This window comes from Pieris rapae, chromosome 23, assembly GCF_905147795.1.
Source record: "Pieris rapae chromosome 23, ilPieRapa1.1, whole genome shotgun sequence".
Taxonomy (NCBI): domain Eukaryota; kingdom Metazoa; phylum Arthropoda; class Insecta; order Lepidoptera; family Pieridae; genus Pieris; species Pieris rapae.
The window spans coordinates 2,999,833-3,027,543 of NC_059531.1; the positions used below are offsets into that span (position 1 = coordinate 2,999,833).

The 27,711-nt window shown below is 35.7% G+C and overlaps 1 protein-coding gene across 2 annotated transcripts; it reads left to right on the plus strand.

Annotated features, from left to right (window-relative positions):
* On the plus strand, window positions 1-27,686 carry LOC111000539. Of its 2 annotated transcripts, XM_045633548.1 has the most exons (9): window positions 1-404; window positions 1,508-1,654; window positions 2,485-2,580; window positions 11,116-11,232; window positions 16,996-17,071; window positions 18,298-18,361; window positions 19,330-19,437; window positions 20,034-20,092; window positions 20,670-27,686. In XM_045633548.1, the coding sequence occupies exons 1-9, from the start codon at window positions 118-120 to the stop codon at window positions 23,382-23,384; spliced, it is 3,669 nt and encodes a 1,222-aa protein (XP_045489504.1). In that variant the 5' UTR covers window positions 1-117; the 3' UTR covers window positions 23,385-27,686. The 2 variants fall into 2 exon arrangements, with proteins under 2 accessions (XP_045489504.1, XP_045489505.1); XM_045633549.1 differs by lacking the exon at window positions 1-404 and having other exon boundaries at window positions 1,527-1,654; window positions 2,490-2,580.
* Window positions 27,687-27,711: the final 25 nt, after the last annotated feature.

Genomic DNA, 27,711 nt, shown 5'->3' on the forward strand with positions numbered 1-27,711 from the left:
ATTTGTTAGGGAAACTGGAAAATGAAAATGGAGTTTTGTTACGCTTTTAATGTAAAAATAATTAATGATAAATTATGAAGTTAATTACTTTGATTTGTGAATCCTTCCGTGGTTAGGATGGAGAACACAACTCCATTTCAACCTTGGGCCGTTGAAGAGAGTTCAAAATTAGTAAAATCAGAGAGAGAATTAGCGGATGACGCGAAACTTCATCGGGAAAATGTCAATCATCCAAAACATAGGCAAATTGCGTCTTACGATAAAGAAACTATCGTTGCTTCAAGTAATAATCCGGGACCATCAACTTCATCGGAAACGAGCTTGGATCCTGTTACTGGAAAGGAATCCAAAATGGATTCAGGAAAAATAGCTTCTATGCAACAAATAGTTGAAAATACCATAAGGTGGGTGTCCAAATAAGATTTATTCTGTATCTGAGAAGTGAAGTCCAGAATAAGAAATAGATACTATATGAAGCTTATCTAACTTCTTTGCATATTTGATTTAATCTGGTCTGTCAATTTTGTTTACATATGCAAATTTAAGTGATAAATATTTGTGCAAAACATTCAGTATTATTATAATCTTACTTACAGTTTTCAATGATTTTATTACACTATGCTGTTATTTAGTAGATTTTAAATATTTGGTTATTTTAAATGTATTGTATTCATTTTTTTTTCTGATATATATATATATATCTATAATCTAAATAATCACAATAGTCATAATTTAAAAGTATTTGTGAACATGGTAATGTAGACAATTTATAAAAATTAGTAAGGTATGAAATATATCCTAATACAAATCAATTATAGTTAACTGATAAATTTTATTATAAGATGGCATAAGTAGTAAACATTTCTGTATTAATAATTTATTAAATATAATAAAATGTGTTTTGGTAATATATTATTGGTAGATATTAAATTATTAGATAAACTAATTAATGGTTATGATTGTATTAATTGGTTCTACTACAATTACCAATTGCTTTCCAAAATTTTTGTACTAAAATTATTATTATATGTATTAAAACTAGGAAACCTTTAAATATACTAATAATTTATTAATTAGTTATTGTATTGGTTTATATATGTATTTTGTTGTTATTGTACTCATCCAAGGTTATTTACCAATAATATACATAAACAGAGAATATTTGGCAGGAGTTGGAATTACATTATTGTCTTTTCTTAAAGTAAATGTAGATAAAAAAAAATCTGAGATTTTTATAAAAAATAACTCCAATTAGGAAATAAAAAACAATGTCATTATTAGAGTATATATAGAAGTATTTATATTGATACTCTACACATTAGATCACTATTATTTAAACTATGTTCTAAAATTTATCAGTAAAAATTTGTGGGTCTGTCAAATAAAACAAACTATAGGCATTTAATTTTTCTGTATGAAAATGTTCTCTCTGTATAATTGCCTGTACTGGTACTAACTAGTTTTGTGTATTTCTATTAATCTATCCTAATAACTTTTATAATTTCAGCCAAGATGGACGGCAAAGGGTTGCACAATTACTGGAAGCAGTAGAAGCCCTCAGTGGTGCTGAAAGGTTATTATTGTATCTCCGTTTACCAACTGGAGTTCCCCCACATGATCCTTTAAAACAACCTGTTAATCCTTTAGGTTCAAGGTGAGTGTAAATGTATCTCTCGCTTGTTTAACTTCACTTGTTTTTTTTATTTTAGTAATTCATAATTAATCAAATTACTTACTCAGATGTATATGAAACAGCAATGAAATATATATATTAAATCACAGAGCATTATATATAAATAATATTTAGCTATAGAGTTTGTTTAATCAGATGCATTTTTATGTTTTTATAACTAATACCACACATATTAAAAATTACAATTGTATTTTCCTATAAAAACAGCTTCCTGACTGAGATATGTTTGATGGCTTGTGTCTTGAAATATAATTCTCACTGGTTTGTCATTAGTGGTTAGAAATGTGTGTTTCATATAATCAAATCAAATCAAAAATCATTTATTCATAGGTAACATAATGTACACTTATGAACGTCAAAAAAACAAGAAATATACATTAAATTATTCAAATTTTACATTTACTGCCATTTCTCAAATCAAGGGCGTAGAACGGAAAAGAAGAACTGGCAATAACTCTCCGCCACTCTTTTTAATCGCCAAGTTTTTTTTACACAATGTTTGTAAGGAGCTGCAACGATTACACCATGTTCCATATGACATCTTGATTAATAAAGAATAATAAAATAAATAAAAAACAAAGATTTGTCCTCTATCAGCAGGAGGCATGGTGAAATAGGAGCACGCACTTACATACTCGTAAGAATAGCACGTAAATACGTAGTATAAACAACTAATATCACCGCATACACGAATTCAAGTACGACCAATCATGTCGGTGATACATAGTTCATCATGTCTTCTAGTTGTTAAATATTTTTTCATCCTAATACAGTGATTTTTATGTTTCTAGAGCAGAGCTTCAACAAACTGTCACCTGGATACAAACACACCTTGAAGTAGATCCAGACGTTTCTCTACCAAAACAGGATGTCTACGATGAATACATGTGAGTACTGTTAATTTTTTTAAGTTATTAATGCCATTGTATTGAATATATTTTATATATAGATAGAATAAATAATCATAAGTTTATAAGTGTATAAATAATACCAAACTGTAAATTTTTTTCTCTGATATATATTTATATAGTGGAATAAAATCATTTTTTTGTTACCTATCCTGTTAATATTATTAGTACTTGACTAAGTGAAGATGTATCAATGGCATATAATAAACATTATATTTAGTAAGTTAGCAAATAAATTTGTAAAAAAAAAACTGTTGCAGCCTTAATTAGCCGTTCAATAGCCTAGGCTTTTTACCAAACGGCGCTGTTTAACTAAGCATAAATTTTCTGCCTTGCGAGTTTATTGCCAGTTCTTCTCGATGTACTCCCATATTTTAAAACTGGCAGTAAATGTAAATTTAGAAGTATTTTACTGGCGTTCATAACTGTTCAGTTATGAAAAAAAAAATATTTTCATTCTTGTCTATTCTTTATGCGTCTTCATACCTAAAGTCAGTGGCAATATTGGGAAACCGGTAACACCATTCATCGCACCGTAGGGAAATCAACTATAACGCCGATTATGATTACTATGAGCCGATTTAACCAAACAGCCAATTGGCACAAATTAAAGCCATTAAAAAAATCAGCTGATTTTCTTAAGTAAGACGTAACGTTTCAATCTTAAAGAACTTATGGACTGTTATTTACAACTATCATAGTATAGCTTTTGCCGAGCACCACCACTTTGTGGAACCAGCTGCCGACTGAAGTATTTCCGAACCAATTCGACTTAGGGTCCTTCAAGAAAAGAGCGTACCAATTTTTAATAGGTCGGCAACACTCGCGAGCCTGGCATTGAGAGTGTCCATGGGCGTCGGTATCACTTAACATCAGGTGAGCCTCCTGCCCGTTTGCCGCCGGTTCTATAAAAAAAAAAGAAAAAAAAAAGCCAAGTGCTTATAAGTGCCCTTGAGCCTTCTTGCCAGTCAGTAGAAGGTGGAGGTTGGAGGAAGAGCATCAATTTCTTTGTCTAAATTGTCTTTTTCGGTTTCCACTGTGACTGTGAAAGTTATTTTTTTTATTTTGGTCTTTGAAACACTAAAACTACAAAATAAATGAATAAAAACACTATTTATATACAATTTTTTAACACTGACTAATAAAATCTACCAACAAACCAAAATTATGACGATTAAATAACTATGTATATGTTTATAGAACCTGTATCTTAATTAAAAAAGATTTATAGCTCATCATTTAAAAAATCAAATACACAACTACCCGCAATACGCGTCGAGCGAGTTTACTTATCTTGCCGAAGCCGCGTACAAATTATTTGAAAAAGTCTGTAAGGTATGAGGTTGTCCAATTATTTAATCAATTACCGTCTAAAATTCGTAATATTGTCACGTTGTGTCAATATTTCCACCATTTAACGCGGTATTTCACCTCTATAACGCGGTTTTTTCAAGTTTTATTTTTGAAGTGTAAGTAAAACTTATAATGAGTTGACAAGTCCAGAACTAAATAACTTTATTACATTCATGTGGTTAGTTTTTAAATTGTTCAAAAAAACGGAATTACGAGAATGATAAGACAAATTTTCCTATTGATCAATTGTGTGAATAGTGGATCAATTATTATAATTACTCTTAAGTTGTATATCGGCCATTATTCATACACGTGTATGATTAATTCTTTCTATATAATTTATCTGTATATATGTTCATGTGATATGTATTACTTAACTCCAGAAAATGAATTAGTAAATATTTTTCCAAATACGTCACATTATCACTTGCAAGTATTGTAGTATTTTAATTTCTTTGTGTTAGTTTATTATGTAATATGTATAGTATATTCGCAATGTTAATACTCGGAACAAACGCAGGCTGCAAATTCCCCGTACTAGACTATCTAAAGTTAATAATTCTTTTTTTGGGAAAAGGGATAATTTTTAACAAAATCCCAAAGGCACTTTTATCTTTGCCTTTTAATTATTTTAAGAAATATATTAAAGAAAAGCTCTGTAAAAAGGCTTATTATAAAGTTAACGATTATCTAGTTGATAAAAGGGCCTTTGACTAGTGCTAGACAGGCTACTTCTAATTTGCTATATTTGTTTTAAAATAAGTATTGTTTGTTGATTTGCTTTTTAAATGAGTACCGAGAGTTTTTTCGCCGGCCTCCTATGCCGATGAGTACGGATGCCCATTCAAATTTAATGACGTGGAATATATATATATATATTCCAAAATAAACATATTTTATTTTATATTAGTGTTGGCCTAATACAGTCACCGGTCTCATTCCTGAGGTCGTAGGTTCGATTCATGTGGGTGCACCATTGGTATTTCTTTTAACACTATTACAGTGAAGGCAATCACTAAAACCCTGCAACCCAAAAGTCGATGACATGTGTCAGATAAGGCTGATCACTCTAGAAAAAAGCTTTGCCAAGTCTTCTGGAAATGTGAGTGTCGATGGGCAGCGGCACTTAGCATAAGGTGAGCTTCCTGCCCGTTTGCCTTCTGCTAATACACGTCAGAAGTGAAACTTCTTTGTAAATTAATTATTACTAAAGTACATATATGATCACTTCATGTATTTCCATCTATATATCTATATTCACACTGTATACACTCTGTGTATGTGCTAATGGTAATATAAAAAAATCTAATATTTAACCATTTAAAAAAAATCTAATATCTAACCAACAATTGCCATCTAAAGATCTAATATTTAACTACTAAACGAATACCAAAACGAAAAAAAAGAAACAAAAGAACGCCAAAAGCGTGTATTTTTTCTCGATCTCCCTTCCTCACTCTCTCTCTTTATCGGGCTCAATCGCTCTCTCCCTTTTCTTCGACAAAAACGCTGCACATCTCCGTGACGTTTCTTCCGTAAAATGTTTACCCTCATACGCCTAAAAAGTACACTTCCAATGTTGTCCACCCGTTCTCGAGTTATGTGTATCACACCCGACTTTTGTTTTATTTATAACAAATTAATAATAAATACAATATGTAAATGATTAATGGTTAATAAATAACTAATTGATTCATAAACGCTGACACTAATTAAAAACGTTTTCTAGTACGTCTTGTATTGGCTTAAAAGCGGGCACCAATCAAAATTACTTATATGTAGTAAATTTTTATATATGTGATTCTTGAATTGAAAACAAATAAATATGTATTGATCCTTCTCTATAAGTTTTGGTTGACTTAGTTAAACGTATAATATATATTGCTCGTTACAAAAAATACACATTCATCTGTAACTTCTGTCTAATTTCGGTTTTATTCAATGATGGCGAGTATAAGAAAACCAAAAGTAATTGAATTACAGCTCGTTAGTTTGCTGTTGGAAGCGATTTTATTAAATATTGTATATTTTACGAGAATTAAAAAAAAGCCCTGTATCACCTCAATCTAAATTATTCATTTGTTTCACTTTGGCGGAGGTAGACTAATCGAATTGCTAGCCTAATGCGCTCTTTATGTATCAAAGTTGCTACTCAATTATTTTCAGCACTGATTCAAAGCCGGGGTTTAATTAAAATTGGTGATCAGCCTCCTGCTCCCGACACGTGCCGTTGACTTTTTGGGTCTAGTGGTCTGAGAGAGTTTATGAGTTAAAAGTCCATTAGAGCATTCTCTGGCAGAATGACCAGCGCTGTGGAACACTCTGCTCCTCAGCATAATGCTGAGCCAGGGCCATTTACAGCCACAGCACACACGCAATATATACTTGAGACGGGCCGAAGGGGAAAAGGAAAAAAATAATTTACCTCTCTTTATATCTTTTATTTAATTTTTTCTCTTTGATTACTGCTGTGTTGTGTATTTATGTGTGTGTGTTTTGTTTGTAATAAATGATATGTCTATGTCTATGTCAAAGCTGGAGATCAAACCTACGACCTCATTAATTAAAAGTACACAAATCAGATAACATTTATTAACAAGGCTTAGAATAGTCTTGTCGTTAACAAGCGCAAGACTTCCTAGCAACCATGCAGGAAAGAGAAAAAAGAAATACTATGGGTAAGAAAAGCAATGAAATAGTATATTTCATTACAAGTGCGGAAAGCCTGTCATTGCAACGAGTTCCGACGAATGTCTACCCGAGCCGAGGCGCAGCCGAAGGTGAGGGTTGACAGTCGGGACAAGTTGCAATGACGGTACCGCACGTGTACTGAACGACTATTTTTAATACAGTTGCGAAAAAATTAAGCAATTTTATTAAACTATTTGCTTTTTTTCTATTCTCTCTACGGAATAAATTCGTTGCACGTAGATATGTAGCGACTTATATGTTTCCGGTAAATTGTTCTCCGAAGCATTTTATGCAATTATACTGCGTTCGGGTGGTATTCATTCAAATAAAATATCGTCGAAATTACTCATTTTGTGCAACAAATAACTCAACTCGAAAGAACATCTTTGGAAAATGGCGCCAACCGCAAGAATATGAGCAAAGCTTGTTTTTTCTTTTCTTCACCGATTCTGGGTAGGCAAAGGGAACTTGGCCCATACAGCCAATTCTTCAGTAGACTATTTATATTGAAAGAAAACCAAATATAACTCCATTGAGTCCAATCATTAAATCTGATATCGAAACAAATAGTAGCTTCTTTTTAAAATATTTGCATGAATCATAAAAACTTCTGTGATTTTTTTTAGTAAAAACTTCATGGTTAGTTTTTTCTTTTTAATATTTTTTTATTGATATGAAATAAAATAAACCTAACCTAACTTATTGAATCCAATTATTAGTAAACTTTTTAAAAATACGTATTTGCATATATTATAAAATTCTTTTTAATATTTTTTTAATTGATATGAAATGAAAAGAAACCTAACCGAACTTATTGATTCCAATTATTATAATATTTAGAAATCATATATCATAAAAACTTCTATGAATCTTTTGAATAAAACCTTCGTGGTTGGTTTTTTCTTTTTAATACACATTGTTTTGACAGTTGGCAAAGAAAACGCACGAGTGCGGGAATGGCAAAGAAAAAGCACGAGTGTGTAATAGCCCACTTTCCGAACGCTATACCTCCCTGCAATATGCCACTTTTTGAGCAACTGTATTAAAAAATATATTTTAAGACTTAAATACAAATGCTTGAAGATTGAAGGAAAGGATACAAAACAATTTAAATAACTAAATAGTACGAATGGAACGGTCAGCCCTATCAAAATCAAAAAATTGATAAGGTGAGTGCCAAAAGTGCAAAAGTATAAGATATACATTACTGATATCATATCAATTATAATATATGTAATCAATGACAAAGGGCGCATGAATCACGAGATTTTAAGTTTGTACGAAAGGGATACGAGGTCAAAGTCAAAGTCGAAAATAATTTATCCATGTAGGTAACACAATGTACACTTATGAATTTAAAAAAAGAAATATACTTTGAAAAAGAAATATAAATAGACGTGGACGAGTAATACTTGTAGGATAATGCTTTAAAAGAAGATAGTGAAGAACCTAAGCAGAAGTGAAATAACCTCATTAGAGACTAAATATTCGTCTAAATAAGATTCTGTGATGGAATATCATGGATAAAGCTTTCGTAAGAGCATAGGTTACTAATATATGCTTTTTTGTAGTAGTTTATAGTAGATTTTCTACTTATAATAGTGACATCGTCATTTTATTGTTAGATGGCGTCACACTGTGCGATAGGGAAGCATGTTATAATCATAACACGTGGCCATTATCAATATTTACATAATAGTAGTGATAAGTCGTAGTAAGTCTTCAAATATTATAAATAAAACTTTGTTTTCGTTCGTTTAAGATGATTTTACTGGGACGTTAACAAACGGAAGTCACAAAGCCAATGGAAATCGGCTACAAAACTAGAAAAAATGCTACAAACATGAAACAGCGAAAGTGAAAAAGTCAGGCTATACATGAATATTACAAAAACAAGAATATTATGCAATAGTCTGTGCCAGCTAATCTGAGTAGACAGTAAGCCAATAGAATATGTAAAGAAATATTTATATTTAGGAATACAAGTATCTTTCGACAAGAACAGCAGTGAAAACGAAGTAGATTGGAAAAAGTACTGGACCCACAAGGAAATTCTGAAAGGATGCTACAGTCTACAACACAAGAAGATAATAATGGATTCAATTATTCTAACTTGTCTAATATGGGCAAGAGAAACGTGGGTTTTCAGCAATAAAAATCCTGTTTTAAATATATAAACGGCTGAAATATAACGAGTCCTCTAACTTAGATTTAATTCACTTTGGAGTAGGGACTCGTGGGGTTCAAGTGTACAGCCGCTAATTAAAGATTTAAGTTGGATTTCTTAGCTCACATAAGTATCGCAATACGGCGATGAAATGCCAGAGTTAAAGGTACACTGCCATAGAGGCCAAACTTAATAATTTTGAATAATTTTAATTATTACTTTGTAGGTAAAAGAAAACTGTAAATTTTGTTTAATTATAAGTATATCTAAGGGTGCGCCCACATCTGGCGAATACGCCGCGAATGTGCAACTCGCTAGCATTTTTGTTCAATCTAAGCGCTGCACGCGATCGGTGCGCGTCTTCCTTCCGCCCGCACGCCAAGCCGCGCCCCTAATTTACCAGCTTAGTTCGTTTCTGATTACTGGAGGCGGTGTGACCGTTTTTAGTATACTCAGTACCAAATTGGTATAATTTGGGCTCCGTAAAACTAATTTCGTTTTTTTTTTGGGATCCTTTCAGTCTGGTATTTTGGATTTTTTAAACACATAAATGATATACTTTTGGGTGATGTGGACGCACCCTAATTATTTGTAATCAGCCAAGGCTATGAGCGAATTTGTTCTGTGGTGCTGTCATGTGGAGTGACTTCCCATTGGAAGCATCTACTCATCTTCTGTCAGAGCTACTGCCGGTCTTCTAGCTCTAGAATATGATTTGACAATTGCAGTAAATTTTGAAGTTCAGGAGTGTACATTGTGTTAAACGATCGAGAAGATATACATATTACATATACTTTTTTGGCCTCCGAATCTAGATAATGCCTTTTCCTATAGCGTAGCTATTCAACTAGGTTATTTTTTTTATATAGAAAGGGCAGAAGGCTTATATGTTGTGTCGCTCATGGACACAAGGCACATGGGCACATGGCTCAAGCTCATGGTCATTACCAGAGGTAATACCTCTCTGTACCAGTACGCTCTCTGCTCAGAAATACCTCGACGGGCAGCCGATTATACGAATGACCAGCTCCAATTTTTCAATGTTTTTTTTTAACACTGTTCTTCACCTCTTATCTCAAGATGATCAAGAGTCTTTGTGGCTTAACTTCACCTTTTTTTCTGATTTTTTTAATCATTGCAATCGCTTCCTATTGCGATTGCTATGGTTATCTTTTTTTTTATCGTATCACTTGTTTCGTAACAAATTACGAACCCAAAGCCCTTGAAATTAATATTTAATCTTGATTAATCTTTAAGGTTAATGTTGTACACGTAATTACTTAAAATGTCCCCCTCCCCCTCTCCTCAGATCTGTCCGTTTTGTCTATGATTTATGATTAACTATGGCAGTACATTAATGTATGCTGATAATATGAATGTGTTTAATCTGCAGTTCTGATGCCGCGTTGGGAGCGCGTAGCAAAAACTTTGTTATAGATTATTTTGGATTTATGTTGCGTTATTGTAACTTAACTGGTTAGGTCACGTCACAAATATTACATTATATTATTATTTAGGCTCATGTGTGTATCTAACTATCGGTCAATATATTCTTGAAGCCTTGTTGTATGTACAAAAATTCTTAAACGATTTTAAAACAAATGGTGACTTTCACCAGTATAATACGCGTAATAGAACTAATTTGAATGTGCGACCAACCAGGCTCGAGAAGATAAACCACTCCTAATATGGAATTGTATTCGTTTTTACTACAATCTCCCAAGCGAAATTAGAGAACTATCACTATATAAATTCAAAGCTCTCGTTAAAAGTAAATTAATTAATAAAGCCTTTTATAAATGTGACGAATACTTAAATGATCCTAATCCTTGGGATTGATTTGCTCCAGTTCAAACAATTTGTATTAAAAACTTGGCGATTGAAAAGAGTGGCGGAAAGTTTCTTGCCAGTTCTTCTTACCCGCTCTACGCCCTAGACTTGCGAACTGGTTGTAAATGTAAATTTACAATTAATTTCATTTGTTTTTTTTATGTTCATAAGTGTACATGTTTACCTATATGAATAAAGATATTTTTGAGTTTGAGTTTGAATTAATAAATTATATTTGTATATATGGAACCAGCTGCCCGCTTACGTATTTCTAAACTAGTTTAACTCCTTGTTTCCTAAAAAGTAGGTATACATAAATAGTATATATTTAAGACACATCTATAGTGGGTGCTAAATGCATACATAGAAAGTCCATTGGTGTACAGCAGGGGTCTAATCTAGGACCTCATACAATCAACGCTGTTACAATACCTGGCAGTTAATGATTTAGTAATTTAGTAAACTTTTTGCAGCGCTCACTGTATGAGTAGTAATATGAAGCCTCTATCGACTGCCGATTTTGGGAAAGTAATGAAGCAGGTCTACCCGACTGTGAGGCCCAGGAGATTGGGGACGAGAGGAAATTCAAGGTAAATTATTAACCAATCTCCTATTGATATCCGTCTTCAGAGTATGTTTTTAAATGTAACAGGAGCAAACAGGCATGATACTCATCGTTTGTTAAGTGATACCGCGGCCCATGGACATTCGAATTTTAAGAAGAGTAAGTGCGCTGCCGGCCTTTATACTCGCTTCGGGTGTAGGTGTGAGTGTGTCCACAACTATGGACACTTTTTTCTTTATTGAAAAATAAGGTCTAGTGGTCTCTTAAATATAGTCCAGACCTACCTGACTTGTTATATTGCATGAAATCGAACCCAGGAATTGCGAGATGAGAATATGTCTCGATTTGGATAAATAGTTAATGATTTACGTAAAAAAGTTGTACCAAAAGTGCGTCGCGTGACCGGCCTTTCCTCCAAAAATGCACTCCAAAGTTTTTTTTTTCTTTAAATCTTTATTTATTTAGTTTCATAGTTTATGAAGTACCAGTGTCCCGGCTTTGCACGGGTAGACATTTTTTTAATGTTGTTGATATTGATACGTTCTTTAATATTGTGGAATATTTTTTTTGTTCTATCATCAATAGTTTTTTTTAGTTTCGATATTTTATATGCATTTTTTACACCTTGGGTAACAAAATTGTAGTTTTAGTGGGGATCCTTATATTTTCCTGCAATTAAAATAGCCCATATTAATAAGTGATATTGTAGCATTCGAATGGTGAGAGGATATCCAAAATCGGTTCAGTACTCTTTGAGCTAATTTGTTACAAACGTACTTACATACAAGTCTCCTCACTCCGTCGAAGGTCGAGTACTAATGTTAAACATGGACTCCAATGTAATCTAATTTACTACACAATAAAGGCTATTTCTATTTTATTTATTGAAACTAAAATTTTGGAGCGTATAATTATAATAGTATTCGTCTGGTCATGAGACTGGTTACCATAGTAACCAAAACGACAGTCCAAAATATGTTCTATGAAAATAAACATTAATTGACTTTGATTAGTGCGAATGCAAGTGTTCTTAACTAAGGATGATTAGTGCAGGTAGTGTGCAAGTTACTGGCTCTGTTAAGTAAATTCAGTTGTCAATAGTTTGACAGGTACGCTGTGAGTGAGGGGGAAGGGAGGGGAGCACGTGACGTCATAGAACACGCTTCAAATCACTTTATTACTATACTGTTGTTAAATGAAACGAGTATTTTATTTAATCACTGTGTTAATTATATTTTAATGTTAACCAGACAATGGCGAAAAAGGAAGTAGGCTTAATTATATTACACAGAGCAGATCATAGATACCAGATATAACATAGACAATAAGTAATGTATTCTATAATAATTGCTGAAGGCACCAAATTTACATTCCATAGACTAACACTCCTACTAAATTTGAGCCTTCTATTAAAGCTTACAAATGAAAACCAAACATTAAATAGCTTAGTTATAAAACTTTATATAAACATACTTGAGCAACACAGTAATATGATAGCTTTACATTTTTTTTTTTTTTTTGGTTTCTCAATCACACCAAGTTTCTCTCTGAAATATTGAAATTTTACTTTACATAGAGCTTTTGTAAATATATCAGCTAACTGACTATTAGTACTAACATATTTCAAATCTATCAATTTTTTGTGCGTATTTTTCTTTTACAAAGTTATACTTAATATCAATATGTTTACATCGTTTATGAAAATCATTATTCTTGATCAAACAAATAGCACTTTGATTATCTATATGAAGATTAATACAACTCTGTTTATATTCGTTAATATCAAGCATTAACTGCCGAACCCAGAGAGCTTCTTTTGTAGCACAGCAGGATGCCATAAACTCTGCCTCAGTGGTAGACAGAGCGACGGTTGATTGTCGTTGAGTGCTCCACGTCACTGCTGCTCCATTTTTCATGAAGATGTAACCAGTGATAGACCTTCTGGTGTCAGGATCATTGGCATAGTCGGCATCAGAATAACATTCAAGTATGTTACTTTGAGTTGATCTGAAACAGAGTCCAAAATGTTTTGTTTCTTTTAAATACTTAAAAATACGCTTTACCGCATTCCAATGCATCTGATCATAATTATTGAGGAAGCGAGCAACTGTCGACACTGCATACATGATGTCAGGTCTGCTCACTATTGCAGCAAATATGAGAGAACCCACAGCTTCTCTGTAAGGAATGTGTTTGTTGTTGCTATCAGACTCAGTGCTTTTTACCAAAGTAACATGCGGATCAGCAGGAATGCTATTAGTATTGGTATCACACATGTTAAATCTTTTCAGCATCTCTTCAATGTATGTACTTTGATGCACAAATATATAATCATCACATCTTTCTATATGCATTCCTATAAAATGTAATGATTTACAAATCTTTACATCAAATTCTTTCTTTAAGTCATTTATTACTTGAGTAAGAGCAGAGGCATCTGTAGACAGTAATAATCCATCGTCCACATACAGTAATAAATATATTTTAATACCATTGATGCAGCCCACATAAACACATCTGTCAGCATGACTGTTCTTAAAACCATATTTCTTTAAAACATTATCAAATTTAGCATTCCAACACCTAGGTGATTGTTTTAAGCCATACAAAGATTTCTTGAGCTTGCATACAATATCTTTTTGAACAGTAAGGCCCTCTGGCGGCGTCATGTAAATCTGTTCTTTCAACTCACCATATAAAAATGCAGTTTTAATATCAAATTGTATCATTGACATTTTCTGTTCTGCAGCAACAGATAAAAGTAAGCGAATTGAGTCATACCTGACAGTTGGTGCAAATGTCTCAGTATAGTCAATACCGCTTTTCTGTGTGAATCCTTTAGCGCATAGCCTTGCTTTGTACCTTAGTCCTTCAGTTTCATCCTTTATACGAAACACCCATTTACATCCTATAACTCTAGCTTCAGGTGGCTGTTCTACTAACTGCCATGTACCATTATCACTATGTGCTTTCAGCTCTTCTTCAATCGACTTCATCCACAAGTTAGAGTCTTTTGATGACAATGCTTCTGCATATGTTTGTGGTGTGACAGAGAGTGGTACATTACTTGAGCATAGGTATGTCTTAGGTTCTGTGTTCTTTTTAATTTTATTTCGAGGACGAAGTGTAATATTAGAACTCTGAGGATACTTCACTGACATCTCCGGTACATACTCAGGGTCATCAGAACCATCGCTGTGATCCACGGGTGTATGAGACGACAAATCTGTGGTGTTATCTTCACGGTTTGAAAAACTTTCAATTACATGATCTGATTCTTTATTTTCTGATTCTGACAATGAGAGAGGAACCACATTTCTTGTTATACTATTCTCTAGGAAAATTACATTTCTACTTTTTATGATATTTTTTGTTTTGGAATCTAATAATCTATATCCTTTACTATTTTCACAATAACCAACAAAAATAAGTTTCTGTGATTTAGAGTCCCATTTCTTAATTTTCTCTTTAGGTATTTGAGCCATTGCATAACAACCAAATATTTTCATGTGACTTACATCAGGTTTCCTTCCACTCCACATCTCCTCAGATGTTTTATAATTTAGTGCTCGTGTAGGTGAACGGTTCACTATGTATGCTGCTGTCATTATTGCTTCAGCCCACAAGTTTTTCTTGCATTTCCAAGTGACTTCACTTCCATGGGCCCGCATACGTCGGAGTGAACAAGTTCTAGCAATTTTGTTGCTCGGAAACCTTCACTTTTGAATGGCAAGCTTGTTTGTTTACCTTCTATACAGGAAATACAGGTCACATTACTGCTCAGGGACATTTGCACACCTTCAGCACAGGTGTCCAGCTTCTTCAGGTCAATGTAGTTCAAATGACCCATACGCTGATGCCATAAGTAGAAATCATCATTTTCTGTTGAAGCAGATATGAATGCTGGAATACTATGTGTATTTAGCCTGTACATATTATTTATCATTTTAGCAGCTGCAACTTGCTTGTTTGTTTTATTCAAAATTTTACAACCTTGTTTGTCAAATTGTACTTGACAGCCACTATTTATTATCTGACTGACAGAGAGAAGATTCGTAGCCAACTCAGGAATATAGAGAACATTCTGTACCTTGATAGTTTCCAACTTACCTTGTGTATTGACAACATTAATATTTACCTTTCCACAGGCCTTCACAACTAGCTTCTTGTCATTAGCTACTCTTATTGTGGAAATTGGAGGTGTAATTTCATCGTAAATCAAGTTACGATTCATTGTCATATGCATTGAAGCTCCAGAATCAATATACCAATTATTGTCGTTGTTTATTGTTGCAGATAGCACAGCAACATACCCAGAATCTGTGTTCTCCTTAGACTTCTGTTCCTTTTTCTTACTTCGGCAATATTTGCTTATATGCCCATATTGATTGCACACATAGCACCTTGGACCTTTACTTGTTTTGTTTTTATCTTGAGCTTGTTTGACAAACTGATTTCCCTTACTTTTGACATACAATGCACTAGACTCAGAGCTTTTCACTTCTTGCAGAAGCTTAGTCTTCACAGAATCAGCTGTAATTGTCACACCAGAGCTTTCAAGTGCCATGATCATTGGTTGATACATTTCTGGTAAACCGGCAAGTAATAAAGTCCCAAGCCATTCATCATCGACTTCAAAACCAATGTTTCTTAACTTGTGAGCAGTGGTCATGATCTTGTTACCATAATCTTCAATGTTCAGACAATTTTCAAGTGTTGTATTGATCAGATCTCTCAACAGACCAACTCGGCGTGTCAAACCTTTGTCATCGAAAGCTTTGGCTAAATTATTCCAAACTTCTTTAGCTGTTTTGGCTTCTTGTATATGTACATAGTTGATGGGATGTACTAATAAGATAATTTTCGACTTCGCTTTTGTGTTAAGTTTGGGATCAATTGCTTCATTGTCTTTCGCGGTGACACAACTCCATAATTCCTCATGTTCGAGGTAGGTTTGCACTGCAAATCTCCACGTAGGATAGTTTTCTCTTCCAGTCAGCTTTTCAATCAGTGCCATCGTATTATTTGAAGACATTTTTTGCTGATGAAGAAAATTGAAAAACGCGTGGCGAGTTTTGAGGTTATACTGAACTCAATTTCGTACTTTTCATTTTAACTATTTTGTTTTTAAATAAAATCAGGTGGTCTGGGCCCATAACCTGTTAAATGAAACGAGTATTTTATTTAATCACTGTGTTAATTATATTTTAATGTTAACCAGACAATGGCGAAAAAGGAAGTAGGCTTAATTATATTACACAGAGCAGATCATAGATACCAGATATAACATAGACAATAAGTAATGTATTCTATAATAATTGCTGAAGGCACCAAATTTACATTCCATAGACTAACAACTGTCATCGGCTGCGCGCCAGAAGTCCAAGGATTTAAACGTTACTCTCTCAAGTATTGGAAAAACAAAGAAACCCGTTACGCTGCCCTATACCCCCTTGTCACACTCAGCCAGCCCCCTCCCCCCCCCCCTTGTATGCGAACGTATTTTATGAACGGCCCCTTTGTAGGGTGTCACAGGGTGCGAACTAAAACACCACCGGAAAAGGGCATACGCCCAGAACGGGTTTAAGCATCTCCCTCGCGAGGGATGTAGCAATTACCACAAGCCAAGTCACTTTATTACGCAGACGACTAATCACCTGTACTAATCAGTCGCTGTCCACACTTGTTTTCTAAGCACTAATCGCCTGCACTATAGGCCTTTAGGACTGAATGACGTATGATGTGTGCGTGGTATAATATTTACAGGATTATTTATATTTTATTTTAGGTACTGTTACGCAGGGCTTCGTAAGAAAGTTAAGCTGGAAGTCCCCCAGCTTCCTGATTTGGGAGAGTCATCCAAGGTAATTTTATTGATAGAAAAAACAATCTCTGGTCATATATTCCTGTATCATTTATAGTGGTAGGTTCTATGGTGTGGTAGGCTATTTGCATAGCCGGATTGAACATAGATGAGCGTCGCCCCTTCTCGATCACATCATAGGCGAGAGTCTTACCTTGAAGCCACTGGACCAACCCTGCCAAAGAGGCTATAGTCATATCCAATTTGTACAAAAGTATGCTTTAAATTAAAAAAAAAAGAGACTATTATCTGAGACCTTTTGTCTCTTTTAGTTAATTTATATTTACGCTGCAACCAACAGAGAACGGTATAATTGCACTGATTGTTAAAAAATACATATCGTTAATGTATTATGATAACCTCGTATATATTTATTTTTATTCTAGACTCAATAATTTTATTAATAAAATAAGTCTTTTTTACCGTCCACTATGGACAAAAGTACATATTATATTTTAACATGAAATGAAACAAATTGTGTTCTGTAATATTTGGTTTTCTGGACATACGAGTATATCATTCTACAGCGACGTATTTTTTATTTATTTATTTGGACCACAAAATAAGGACAAACACATGTCAAAATTCACATACATACAAAAATATAAAAAGCGGTGTCGTCCCTAAAACATGTGGACACGACCAGCGAAATCAGGTAAATACAAGAAAAAGTGTTCATACAAAAACAGCCATAAAATTTTAAAGAATTAAACTATTTGAAGCAAGAAAAGAAATTATCGGTATTGTGTCCAAATTCTACTCTTAGCTGAGGCCAGCGAACCATGAAAAATGTCAAAACTCTAGAAATGTTTGGTTGCGTAAAATAAAACTCCCTAATAACTTGTGGAGAACAGGTGAAGATGGTATGAAAAATTTGACCCATTTCTGCGCGCAGCGGTTGAAGCGTTAGAATATGTTCTCCTTAGATAACTTCGATATACTTGTAGCCTTGCTGACACTGACAAAACTGTTCTTTTCAGAACACACTTGAAAACGTATAAACTGTTCTTTTCAGAACAATTCTTCTTCTTGTATCAGCGATATACGTTAATTAATTTAATCACCTACAACTCTGTGCAATATCATTATGGTGACGACATAACCTATTCATTGGAGAGTTTCTGCCAACATTTGTTCGACAATGTGAAAACATCTTCGATATGTTATACTACTAACAGTCTAAAATATTGATAATTCTGCCCACAATTAATGAAAATGTTATTGCAGGAAGGTCACATTGGTACCAGCGAACACGAAAGAGTTATATGCGAGTGGGCGGAATCTAAGTTAGGTAAGTAAATTAATTTGCTACATTTATTTAAAATATTCCGTTCGATCCCGGGCTGTGCACCAATGGACTTTCTTTCTATGTGCGCATTTAACATTTGCTCGAACGGTGAAAGAAAACATCGTGAGGAAACCGACATGCCTTAGAGGCACTGGAGGCTGATCACCTACTTGCCTATTAGATTTAAAAATGATCATGAAACAGATTTAGAAATCTGAGGCCAAAACCTAAAGTGGTTGTAGCGCGAATGAAGCGCGAATACCTAGATGTATTGTAAATCTATATAAAAGTACGAAAGATTTATTCTATACTAGCTGACCTGGCAAACGTCGTTTTGCCATGTATATCATTTATGGTTAATGTGCCTCACTCGACATAGATAGGTATCGTGTGTCGCAGACTTTTTTGTAGATATTTATAAGATCTTTACAATTACTTAAAAACTTTAATAGTTTAGGCAGGGTACGCAAAATAAGCAACTTTTTTGGTTGATTTTTTACACCTTGTGTCCGAAAAACCATAATATCTTACGGAACCCTATTTTTGTTCAAAATTATATATTGCCTATATTATATGCCTCGTGGATAATGTAGCTTTCGAATGGTGAAAGAATTTTTAAAATCGGTCCAGTAGTTTATGAGCCTATTCATTACAATCAAACAAACAAAGTTTTCCTCTTTATAATAGTGTAGATAATCTCCGCGTGATTTCAAATGAAATAATAATATTCCTCAGCGTCCGCGAAGTACGATTTTTTCACACCTTAGGATACAGTCTCGCAATTTCATACGGCCCTATATCTATTTATCACGAGTAGCGTGATAATGGTAAAGTAATTTTTCGAATCGGTTCAGTAGTTTTGGAGCAATGCACAAATATTTCCCCTTTATTACATTAGTGTAGATTTACAAGATTCTTTCAAAGATTCCAGCGCCACAGATCAATAAAGAAGCAAAATCTTAAAATTCCAGGTGTTAAATTCAGCAGTATCACGGAGCTGTCCCGTCACGTCGGTCCACTGATGATGCGGACCAGACCTGGACCTTCCAGTGCGTCTCCACCGCCTATGGCAGTACTTGGTAAAATTTACATTCAATATCATTTTTTCTATTATTCCCTATAATTCCGATTTTTTTAGTAGTAGTTTTTTTTAAGTAGTAGATATTAATAAATTCTTAGTATTATTTGTTGGTTTTTTTTTAATTTTGCAGTTTTTAGTTTTATTCTTTTGTTTTTCTTTTAAATGACACTTTGTCTTTTAATGCTCGTTTTCTGTTTTTTATTTAATCTGTGAAATCTGTTTTGGCTTTGTGTATTGTATTTGTGTTTTGTATAATGATATGTGTTAAGTAGCTGTTGGACTTATTATTAAATAAATGTTAAATAAATGTAAATAATTGGTCCAAGTAAGTATGTCTGCTTTGGTAATCAGGGAGCCTGCAAGTATTACGTCACGCAATTTTTGGAGATTCTTGAACCTATGTAACGCGTCATAAAGTTCTTCTGTACCAAATAGTAAAACGTTTCGTAATAACCCAGATATTTACTACTCCTTAAAGTTGCCATTTATGTGGTGTAAAGTATATATATAATAAACCCCATAACTTTTTATCCCCCCTCCTCAAATTCGTCACGAAATACTTGAACACTTTCTAAGTATGAAATTCTATTTCAGTACCGTCAGAAGAAACATCTGGACCTCAATTGATGAAGCAGCTAAAACGGAAGATACAGGTAACAGAGTGTGTTTTTTTTTAATTTAACGAGGTATGGGGCAAATGCGTTACTTTAAAGTGAAAACTTTTTTAGCATCGTTGTGATTTGAATGTCGATGAAACGAAAAAGTGACAGACATTTAATTTACAAGATTTAACGTGGGAGAAAATGAGATAGAAAGCATTATAGTGCATAAATGTTTTTAATTTAACAAAATAAAATCACATTCGTCTCAAACCAATTTCAAACAAATTTTTTGGAGGTTTCACGAGTGATTTTTATTTTATAGAATAGAGAGCAAACGGGCAGAAGGCTCACTTGATGTTAAATGATACCGCCGCCCATGGACACTCAAAAACACATGTTTTATTTTTGTTGATTTTTCGATATGTTCAGAATCGTGATATTCGGTTTATATACCAAAGTCATGTTAAACGACCTAGTTTTATATATACAATTCTTGCATACACTTTGTTAGAATTATTTTTTGCTGTTAAGTAACTATAATATATTACTAATTAAAAATATTATATTGTGCATTTGCTCCTGTATGGTTAAGGCTAGTTTCGTGATATGTACGAATTAAATATTTTAGGGAACACCAGGAAGACCAAAGAAGAACAAAGCTCAGGAGATCGTGGAATCGCCCCCATCTACCTCATACGTGCCCTCGGTGAAGCACGAAAGCGAGATGGACCCCTATTACCAGCAACCCTACGTATATGAGGTCCGCCCGCCTTTTCCATACTCGGCTCCTCCCCGCGCCCATCCCCCCCACGAGTATCGGACCGAGCCCTACTTCGAGCCCTCGTACGCGCCCCGCGACCTGTCCCTGCCCCCAGACCCCGCCCCCAATCTTCCCATCAACCTCAGCAGCGACGCTTCCCTCGATCTATCCACGGAGCGTAGCGATTGGCAACGCCGACGCCCCCCGGACCCCCGCCTCCCACTCCCCGGGAAGAAGCTCATCCTCGAGACGTACCAGAACGAAACGCAGACATCGCCCCGCCCCACGCACGAGACGTACCTGCCCAAAAAGATGCGCGCCGCCGAAATACTCGGTAAGGCGCCGAGGCAACCCGACGCTTTCGAGCCGGCCCGTCCCGACCCTTTTTTAGAGGATCCAAAAAACTTACCGAGCCGGTCCAAAAGCACCGCCGCGGCGCTGGCCCGGAGACAGGAGGCGGCGACTCCGATAGGGGCGAAGGCCCCGCTTAGGACTCCCACTGACGCTACCCACGACCCTTGCTGCGGCATCGACGGCATCAACATCAAGACGGGCGTCATATGCGGCGAGAAGCACTCCGAGATTCTCAACCGAGAGCGCGTCATAAGCATCTGCAACATAGACAAACACGATCTCGACGACTACCTCAACGAGAACAACAGCCAGGAGCATGAGGAGGAGCTGCTGAAGTACTTTCACCCGAAAGACGCGGAGAGGGAGAACGCGAACCCGTCCGCTTTTTTAGAAACTAGTCAAGACGTCCCGGACGAGCACAGTCAAGGCAAGAACGAGAAGATTTCCCAGCTCCGAGAATTGCTCGCGAAGAATTTGAAGAATCCAAGCGGTACTAATCCGGGAAATTCGGAATCCCAAGCACCGCCGGAAACCTTTCCAATCAGCAAAAATACCGACGCGGACGGTTTTAAACCCGTCAGTTTAGACGATACAGTGAGAGATGCAAATTTCCCCACCCATAATGATGTTAGCAAACAGTGCAACTCGATAACGAATGGAAATGGAAATTCCACTCCATACAATTCGGACAATACTCCACAGCTGATGAATATGGGACCTCATCTATACAATGGCAATTGTAACAATGAACCGCAAAGTCCCACGACCCGAACTCAGCAGTACGACTTCGTTCCCATATCCGATGGATGCCATTCACCCAGAAATTTTAACTCCAAATCACCTTTGGGGTTCAGTCAGAGAGTCAATAGTCCGACAAAAGTTTCCAAGCCCGTTATTCTGAGCGGCTCGCTCCAGACATCTCCAGTATCCCATAGCACCGCGGCCAGTCCCTTCGTCAGTCCCAGGAACACGCCAGTTCCCAGATCCCGTTTATGTTCCCGACCCATACCGAAACTTAACGGCCGAAAACGTCGCAATCCCCTCACATTGGGAATGATCGATCCCTGCACAAACAATAATAGGCCGTTCGCAGTGCCAAATGACCAAAAATTCGTGACCAAAACAGCGTGCAACACAAACGTGAAGTATTCGCCCATGTCCGCCCCGCCCTCACCGAACATTCTGTCCCACTACAAATACCAAGTTCTTCAGAACTCAGTTCCGAATGGTGTCAATAACGTGTGCCTGTTCGCGAATTCCTTTCGAGATAACGTCAACGGGGATAGTGGCCATCCTCTCTCCGCCGATCCGTTGTCGAGTGAAGTCAGCCAGTTTTTTCAAGAGCCAATCGCCAACTATCGTACAAATCACGATCCGACCTTCAGGTCACAATCGGTGCCTCTGAAGCAGGCGATAAACAACATGACCCTCCTCAGCTACAATAACACACCAGTGGGTTCCGTCCCACCTACACCGGTTCCGAACGAATTTTGCGATTTCGGATCCCTGGCCGACTGTGACATATCGAGAGCTGGTCTAAACCCGGAGACCCTGGACAAAATATACGACGCAATAGATAGTAGCAACGAGGTACTTAACGCGGGATCGACGACTCTGATGAACACCAACAGTTTGACCAACGGTTGTGACCCATTACCAGAGCAGCAGATACTGACAGATGAGCATCTGAACTCTTTCATACCCAGCGGGGAGTTGCTGGATAGAAGTGGCCAGTTTGATAGCTTCACGAACGATTCATCCAGTGAGAACGTCGAGGAATACTTGAAACGAACCAGCAGTATCGAGTTTCATATATCCGAATTGGAAACTGATAAAAATAAGTATTATACGTCCCGCTCGGTGCCAAGTACACCGCTGCCCATCAAACGCGTGCCGGAGTTGCAGATAGGGTCACGGCGTTCGAAGGAGCTGTTCTCGCCTGATACATTCTCTATGACGAACGGTATATCGTCCAAGTCGGTGCCGTCGACGCCGCAGATGGTCGAAGACAGGAGCATCTTCAGTTACAGCAATAGAGATTTTCTTATTAATGGGAATTCTGTGGAATTGTGCGGAACCAGCCAGGTTAGGACGCTGGTTGACAGTGACCAAGGTCTCACTTCGCCCCTGGACGTGTTGCGAGAGGATATACTGGATCCGTTGACGCCCGCCGCCGATCTGCTGGCGGACTTGGATAAGATAGATGGTGCACCATATGTTGACCTGTAACTGTACACATGTCGTGGTTCGATCGTAGAATTGATCGTTTTATGAAATGGCGAACGATAATATTTGACGTTCATAAAAAAGCATCTCCAAATACCTATCTGTCAAAGTCAAAATAAGTTTACATATAGTTAAACAAGTACGCTTATGAATGTTAGAAAAGCATTTAAATTAATTCTTTTAATTTACATTTACTACCAGTTCGCAAGTCAAGGGCTAAGGGCAAGAAACTCTCCGCCACTCTTTTTATTCGCTAAGTTTTGAGTCATACAACTTGTTTGAACTGGAGGAAATTCCCAAATCCCAAGGATTAAGATCATTAAAATATTCGTCGAATTTATAAAACGCTTTATTCATTTACGTTTAACGGGGGCTTTGAACTTTGAGAAAGTCACTATTCTGGAATGAGCCTGATACAGATAACAATAAATATAGATGATAGGAAATCTAAGTACGACCATAAAAATATATACATATATGTATATGTATAATAAAGCTAAACATTAATTGACTGAAAGTTCGACCATTTCAAATAACGACTAATTCTCCGTCTAAGCCACGACGCTTTGCCTTCAGTGAAGGTACACTCCCGACAAGTCAATGAAGCTAGTTATTTAAGTGAATATATTCCATTAATCGCGAATAGTACCAGGCCATTTATAAGTCGCATCGTGCTTTAGAAAGAGATACTCTATTTGTAGAGCGTCATCTCTGTCACACGAAACACTAACAGGCTGGTATCTATTAGCGTTGACAAGAGGGACAGAGACGGCGCTATACGAAGCCGATGCTAGCCGAGTGTCTCTTTCTAAGGCACGATCCGACTTAGGCCATTTATAAGTTGTATCGTGCATTAGAAAGAGATACTCGATTTTTAGAGCGTCATCTCTGTTACACGTAATACTAACAGGCCGGTATTGAGGGTGACAGAGACGTCGTTATACGAAGCCGATGCTAGCCGAGTGTCTCTTTCTAAAATACGATCCGACTTAATAAATTGTCGGGTACTGTAAACTCGTCGTAGGGTCCAATGGAGTGAAAAGTGAAATCCGAAAAACGTGCCTACAATATCTCAGATCATCGAAAAGTTTTATATGAATATTTTGTAAATATAATGAATTATCGGCGAATCGTGCCAAGCACGGTGAATTTGGTTTCTTTGTAGATAGTTTATTGAAATGAATTTATCGTAAGTTAGCACAAAGATTTAATATATTTTATTATGGATAGGTGTTTTTTGATATTGGTCGCATGTGATGTGGCCTGAGCTTATATTGATATCGTTTGTTTTGTGAAGATAATTTCTCCTTTTTAGGGAATCCCAAAATTTTTAACTCAATCGGTTACTTGGAAAGAGGTGGTTTTGGACTTCTGTCACGGCGTCAGAAATCTTATTAATTTTATCTGAGGCGGGATATGAATCGTAGATTAAACGTTACTGAATTTGTGAGTGTCCATGGGGGGGGGGGGGGTTGTTATGGCTTGCCATTGGTCCTTCTGTTTGCCAGGGTAACCATAGCAACGATTACTTTATGAAGCCAGTCTCACGGTGTGACAGCGTTCAAAGTCGGAGCTATCTCTTTCCTATAGGCAGTACTGTTAAACGCGAAATCTACCACCGGTGAATTTGAAATACCGCCTTTTTATCATTGTTTTAATATATATTTTCTTTTTAATTTTGGGTCTATTCCACTGAGGTGAGGTGGAATTTCGGGTCCAATTAAATCAATTCAAAATAAAGGGATGTAGTTAGCGTTTTAAGTTACAACTGGCGCGAATTTCGACGCCACTAGATGAACTGTAGCGTTTATGTCATGTGGTTAGCCAGTCGTTTACCGATTGCGTCCCGGGTGCCCGCCGGGGTTGGGTTTATAATTCAATACCTTGAATTTGATTATACTGAGCATGTAGGAGTCTCGGGGGACCTTGATTCGAAAACCTCCTTGAGATTTGGAGTAATTTATGCTGCTTGAGTTGTAATTTAAACTAATTAAAAAATTTTTTTCGATATTTCGTGCAATATTAGGTAAACGGAAGGACCGGCTTATATGAATGACTGAGTATGTTGGGCCCGGTTAATGTTAGGTATTATATGTATTGGTATGTATTGGTTTTTTTTATTCTTTATTGAAATAACTGTTTCTGGTACTTGAAATTGATTGGGGGTGATAAGTATACCCTCCCCCGACCTCAAAATCGAGGTATTGAATTGTAAACCTTAACCCCCTATTCGGTTAATAACGTTCCGGTACCCATAATTACCCGTCCTTATTGGGAACTACGTGAAGTGGGCTCGCCCACGCACTTTTAGACGGGCGACAGATTCCCATCTCCTGCATAACGCATACTAACGAAATGAAAGCTATTGGGTACGATAACTCTAATGGCGCTGCGATTTAATTTTTGACTCAATGGAACAAGGTTTAATTTGGCGTTAACGCGATATTTATGTGTTTGGATTGTTACGCAGTGCCTAGAAATCCTGAGTTTTTTTGGGATTTGAACAATGTACATTTCTAGTACAAATGACAGCTACACAGGAATTTAAATATACAACTGTTAGAGAATCGGAAGACTGTATTTGTATCTAGATTATTTTAAATGAGATTAAAATTGCAACATTGTAAGGAAATATGATAATTTGTTTTTATGATTCTGGATGTATAAATGTATGACACAAAACCTGTAACATGTAATAGGTCCTAGTGTATCCTAGTGGCTAGGATTATACATTGGAAGTCAATTTATACTTTGCAATGCACGCATTATTCTGAGAACGAACTTTTGTTAAAATGCGGGTAGGTTACATATTACGAATGAAGAACACGTTTACTAAGGTTTCCTTGATTTATGTGTGTTATTAACTAATTATAGGTACATTTTAATGACCTTCAAAGATAACTGGAACCAAAAACTACCCTCAACAATTTTAATAATTGCTTCATCCGAAATTCATAAGAATTTATCATTATATAATATATGTTCCAGGATTTTTGTCATACGTAATAAAAAATGTATGAATATTGTAGATAATTTCGTTCGATTAATATTCAGTATAAAATACAGTTTATAGGTGTTATGTAAATACTTTATTATAAGTATAACATTATTTTTATAGAATCGCCCATTTCATATACTAGACTGCTGCACACACTGGTGCTATTTTTTATGTACACTCTAGAGTCCCATGCTAAATCTCGAAGTATAGTTCTATTAGGAGATTATGTTAAAAATTCTAAGTGCACGTTATCATGAACAGATCAGTTTTTTGAGAAATATGAAAGAGGGTAGCAGGTACCCTCCTTTTTCGATATTAAATGTACGTATAATTTCTCGGGGTAATAGTACATAAAAATTAGCACCCATTATCACTAATCCAATTAATAGTTGGCATGTTTTTATGTACAGATAATAAAATTACAGATTATATCGTTGAATTGATTCCATTTATGTGTGTATGTCTCTAAGATTTTAGTATATGTTTCATTTGCAAATATTTATGTGAAGTACAAAGTTTTTAAAACTTTCGAATGAACAATCAAATTGTGTGTTTTCTGTGTATGGCATTGAATGCCTTTCAATTGAATGGGTTTCCCATACTGTTGAGAACAGTGTTATTTCGCGCGTAACGCATTTGAATATTTCAATCAATTGACCAATTATGAAGTGGAAAAAATTACTAAATAAGCAATAGCTTATTTAGTCACGAGTACGTCTGCGGCTTATTTAAAGGACCAACAATTTTGATGAAATTATTTTACGTAGAAAGTTGGGTACCCCTTTTAAAATTGCGGGTAGACGTAATATTTCACACGGCCACTGAACCGATTTTGTTTGTATAATTTGGATAGTAAATGAGTTTATTCAAATTATGACGTCGGTTATAAAATTTGTCAATTCAGTGCGTTCATATCCTCATCGTCTAAGGCTGAATTTTATAAAGCGACTAAGTTTATATTAACGGGAGAACACTATAAAATTCAACGTTAGATATAAACGGAAACGATGGCTCGTTCAATTGTGATTGGTTAATGTAATGACGTCTGTGATTGGTCCAGGTTTTTGACCAATCACAGTCGCGGAGTGTAGCGTATGGACGCCCTCCGAATTTATGTACATAATTTAAAATCATGACATATTCATTCTTGTTTCGTTATTGTTTTTTATTCGTAGATATTTTTATTAATCTACTTTAAGGAATTAAATGTATATTTTTAAGTGAAAATATCCATGTTGTTGATTAGTGTTATGGATGTTAATTTTCACCATTTGCTATGCAGTGATAATAAATGGTATATTAACGATTGTCTTTTTTATATCTGTCCATTAC